The sequence below is a fragment of the Molothrus aeneus genome, chromosome Z (genome assembly GCF_037042795.1).
Source record: "Molothrus aeneus isolate 106 chromosome Z, BPBGC_Maene_1.0, whole genome shotgun sequence".
Taxonomy (NCBI): domain Eukaryota; kingdom Metazoa; phylum Chordata; class Aves; order Passeriformes; family Icteridae; genus Molothrus; species Molothrus aeneus.
The window spans coordinates 50,001-55,000 of NC_089680.1; the positions used below are offsets into that span (position 1 = coordinate 50,001).

At 55.9% G+C, this 5,000-nt stretch overlaps 1 protein-coding gene across 2 annotated transcripts in view; it reads right to left on the reverse strand.

Moving 5' to 3' along the window:
* SMAD4 (SMAD family member 4) overlaps positions 1–5,000 on the reverse strand; it is a 46,501-nt gene that overhangs the window by 28,572 nt on the left and 12,929 nt on the right. For both annotated transcript variants that reach the window (XM_066569828.1, XM_066569829.1), the window contains exon 2: positions 2,421–2,786. In XM_066569828.1, coding sequence (XP_066425925.1) covers positions 2,421–2,669 — 249 coding nt within the window. In that variant the 5' untranslated portion in view covers positions 2,670–2,786. The remainder of the gene's footprint in view (positions 1–2,420; positions 2,787–5,000) is intronic.

Sequence of the window (5,000 nt, forward strand, 5' to 3'; positions counted from 1 at the left end):
CACGAGCGAGGCGCTGCCCCTCGCGCAGCGCACAAACAGCACCGCGCCCTCTCCCCGCCGCCAAAATGCACCCCAAAGAGCCAAAGGTGCTGCGCAGCTCCTGCACGCCGCGCCCCAGCCCCGGGCCCAACAGGAACACGTTTCTGTCAGGGTTTTGCCACAGTTTAGTCAGTGCTGTGTGACTCTTAGGTAAAAAATACTGGGTACAAAATGGCAGAAGCTGAACTTGTGCTCCAGGTACGAGGCACGGTCACCTTCTCCACTGAGGATGTGAAGGAGCTTTGCCCCGGAAGAAGAGGAACAAGGTGCTAAGCTATGCCACCAAATTTACAAGCAGGAGATGCCAATCCTTTAAAAAAATAAATTAAAGAAATGCCTCTAGGGTAGGCAGAGAGCTGTCCAGCACCAAGCCATGTGCCCTGGGAGCAGCGGATCCCAGCCCCAGCAGGACAGGGACCGAGTCCTGACCCAGCACAGCCCGTGCAGGTGCTCGGCACAGCCCCACAGACAGGGCTCAGCCAGGAACCACTGAGCTGACAGTGACAGGGACAGCACTGCGCTGACAGTGACAGGGACAGCACTGAGGTGACAGGGACAGAACTGAGCTGACAGTGACAGGGACAGCCCTGAGCTGACAGGGACAGCACTGAGGTGACAGTGACAGTGACAGTGACAGCACTGAGCTGACAGTGACAGGGACAGCACTGCACTGACCAGGGACAGGGACAGCCCTGAGCTGACCAGGGACAGTGACAGTGACAGCACTGAGCTGACCAGGGATAGCACTGAGCTGACAGTGACAGGGACAGCACTGCGCTGACCAGGGACAGTGACAGGGACAGCACTGCGCTGACCAGGGACAGGGACAGCCCTGAGCTGACAGTGACAGTGACAGAATTGAGCTGACAGTGACAGGGACAGCACTGCACTGACCAGGGACAGAACTGAGCTGACAGGGACAGGGACAGCACTGAGCTGACAGTGACAGGGACAGCCCTGAGGTGACAGGGACAGCACTGAGGTGACAGTGACAGGGACAGCACTGAGCTGACCAGGGACAGCACTGAGCTGACAGTGACAGGGACAGCACTGAGCTGACCAGGGACAGGGACAGCACTGAGCTGACAGTGACAGGGACAGCACTGAGCTGACAGTGACAGCCCTGAGCTGACAGTGACAGGGACAGCCCTGAGCTGACCAGGGACAGCACTGAGCTGACAGTGACAGCACTGAGCTGACAGTGACAGGGACAGCCCTGAGGTGACAGGGACAGTGACAGCACTGAGCTGACCAGGGACAGGGACAGCACTGAGCTGACAGGGACAGCACTGAGCTGACAGTGACAGGGACAGCCCTGAGCTGACAGTGACAGCACTGAGCTGACAGTGACAGTGACAGCACTGAGCTGACCAGGGACAGGGACAGCACTGAGCTGACCAGGGACAGCACTGAGCTGACAGTGACAGGGACAGCACTGAGCTGACCAGGGACAGGGACAGCACTGAGCCTGACAGTGACATGGACAGCCCTGAGGTGACAGTGACAGTGACAGCACTGAGCTGACAGTGACAGGGACAGCCCTGAGGTGACAGTGACAGTGACAGCACTGAGCTGACAGTGACAGCCCTGAGCTGACAGTGACAGGGACAGCACTGAGGTGACAGGGACAGTGACAGCACTGAGCTGACCAGGGACAGGGACAGCACTGCGCTGACCAGGGACAGCACTGAGCTGACAGTGCCAGGGACAGCCCTGAGCTGACCAGGGACAGCACTGAGCTGACAGTGACAGTGACAGCACTGAGCTGACCAGGGACAGCACTGAGCTGACAGTGACAGGGACAGCACTGAGCTGACAGTGACATGGACAGCCCTGAGGTGACAGTGACAGGGACAGCACTGAGCTGACCAGGGACAGGGACAGCACTGAGCTGACCAGGGACAGTGACAGGGACAGCACTGCGCTGACAGTGACAGGGACAGCACGGGGTGTCAGGCACACACAGCACCAGGGCTGGGTTTGTGAGGGGCGCTGCTCTGCACCGCCACACTCACTCACACACACAGTCAGGGCAGGGCAGAGCGGGTGCCCCCGCGGGCCGGGCCCTGGTGCAGGAGCAGGGGAGCGCTGCAGGGAGAGCCCAGCAGAGCCGGGCAGGGCAGAGCAGGGCAGAGCAGGGCAGAGCGGGTGCAGGAGCAGGGCAGAGCGGGTGCAGGAGCAGGGGAGCGCTGCAGGGAGAGCCCAGCAGAGCCGGGCAGGGCAGAGCAGGGCAGAGCGGGTGCAGGAGCAGGGCAGAGCGGGTGCAGGCAGAGCCCAGCAGAGCCGGGCCGAGCGGGGCTCAGCCCTGTCCCCCAGCCCGCAGCGGCCAGAGCGGGCAGCTCTCCAGCAGGAACAGTCACTCTGCTTGCATGGGTACCAACCTGCAGCCTCCCATCCAGCGTCCTCTGTATGGTAACACACTTGCTAGGGTGAGCTCCGTTGGTGGTTATAGCTGTAATCAGAGAATCCAACTCATCTTTCTTCTCCTTCAGCTTTTTAACTAAACTCTCAATTGCGCGCTTTGCGAAAGTCTCGCTCTCTCCACCTTGCCGATGGCACATCAAGCTGTGAACAATGCTCAGACAAGCATCATTACTTGTTGGTGTGTTAGTAATAGACATATTGTCCATCTGTCACAGCTTTTTCTTTCAGATCAAATGTCAGTTTTGGGGGCTGTTATGATTTTCAAGCTGATGAGCAAGAGATGATCCAAGTTAAGTGTTAGATGTACTGTCCCTTGGTAAAACCTAGGAGGAAAAAATATCTACATTAGAATGGTTTTTAACATACATTAATATCTACATTTTAATGGTTTCTAAGGAAGTCCGTGGCTTTTTTTCTCCTTTTATTTTCAAGCTAAGTGCAGGATATTAAAAGCACATAAAAAACTGCAGTGCTTGTCCCATGATGGCTAAAACATGCCTGGGGCGGCCTGCACAGTTTTAGAGACGTAGGATTTATTCCTCCCCTGGTAACCATATTTAAGTAAAGGTTTATGTGCATCCAGACAGGCAGGGATCCTCAGATGAACCAGGAGAAGCACAGGATGATCTCCCAGGTTCCATCCCAGCAGGATGAAAGGCAGTGAAAGCACGGGGTGGGCGTCCAGGGCTGCTGCTGCGAGCAAACCCCGAGCAGGGAGGAGGCAGCGAGGCACCCAGGGTCCCCTCTCGCCTTCCCTCCACAGCCCTGCCCACGGCTCGGCCCCCTCACCCCAGCTCCGCTCCTCCCTGCCGCCCAGAAGGGCCGGCAAACACCCGGGAGAGCCCTTCCGACTCGCGGCTCCGCAGAGGAGGAGCCTGGCGCTGCCACAGAGCTGCCCTGGGCGCGTTCTTCAGGCAGCCCTGGCTTCGTGCAATCGCCAGCCGCGGCATTTCCACGGGCCCTGGCCTCCGCAGAGCACGGCCAGCCCACGCGCAGCAGCGATTTCACCGCGTTTTCTGAGCGAGCTCGGAACGCCGGCCTTTCCGAAACCCACCGCGCCGCTCCCGACCGCGTCAATAAAATGATTTCCCAAGCTGAGGGAAAAACAAGCCTGCCACTTCATCCCAGGAGGAACACACCCAGCCAGAGACCTGCTGCTGCGCTGGAATTCTCCGAGTTGTTAGAGGCACTGAAGGAGCAGCTGTTTGTTGGAAAGAAACGTGTCGCACAAAAACAAGAGTGCGATGGTAATTTAGAAAGTCATGGCATCGCACAGTGTGAACACATGGCCCCCCTCCTTGTAAAACGAATGCTGTTCGCCAAATCCAGCACAATTTTAAGAGGAAACAGACTCTTCCTGATTTGATATTTCTTACAGTTTTAACTGGAACACATCATGCTTTGGTACATCTGAAAAAATACATGGTGAAAATCCTTCCCCCCTCCCTCCATATTCCAGCCTTTTCTTCTTTTGCAAGGATGCTTCTGCACTTCATTTTTCCCAAAGGAAAACAATGATCTCTAAATGGGAGTAGGATCACGGATTTTACCTAGCTATTAAATTTTCTCCCTCTGTGCTGTTTTTCTTTTTTGTGCTTCGATTCAAAAAGCCCCTTTCAAAAGTGGAGCTGAAACTGCCAGTCATTCTCTATGGCAACTCACACTAATCTGTAAAAGCCTGTCAGCTGAAACAGAATAGAACATCATTTTCCTTAAATGCAGAACACCACCCCGGATAGATGTGCACAAGTAATCACAAATAAATGCCCTGATAAAGCTATTCGCTACAGGAGCTTTCAATGAAGAGACGATTGAAATTAAGACACGCAGCTTTATCACCTCCCTCCGCCCTAAAACCACGAATTAGGGTTTTGCCTGCTGGCTTTCAGAGGGGGCTCAGATCCAGCAAAGAGCACCGTATTTAGGAGGAGCAGTGATGCCCAGAGATGCTGAGTCGGCCCTCGGCGGCCCCGTGCTCAGCGGGAACTGGGGACTGCTCAGCACTCCCGAGAGCCAGCCCGCTGGGCCAGGAACGCGCGCGCTGCTCCGCATGCTGCGGATGCTGCTCCTCATGCTGCTGCAAATGCTGCTGCTGCGAATGCTGCTGATGCTGCTAATGCTGCTGCTAATGCTGCTGCTGCTGCTAATGCTGCAAATGCTGCTGCTGCTGCTGCTGCTGCTGCTGCTGCTGCTGCTGCTGCTGCTAATGCTGCAAATGCTGCTAATGCTGCTAATGCTGCTGCTAATGCTGCTGCTGCTGCAAATGCTGCTGCTGCAAATGCTGCTGCGGCAAATGCTGCTAATGCAAATGCTGCAAATGCTGCAAATGCTGCTGCTAATGCTGCTGATGCTGCTATTGCTGCTGCTGCTAATGCTGCTGCTAATGCTGCTTATGCTGCTGCAAATGCTGCAAATGCTGCTAATGCTGCTGCAAATACTGCTGCTAATGCTGCTGCTGCTGCTAATGCTGCAAATGCTGCTGCTGCTGCTGCTGCTGCTGCTGCTGCTGCTGCTGCTGCTGCTAATGCTGCAAATGC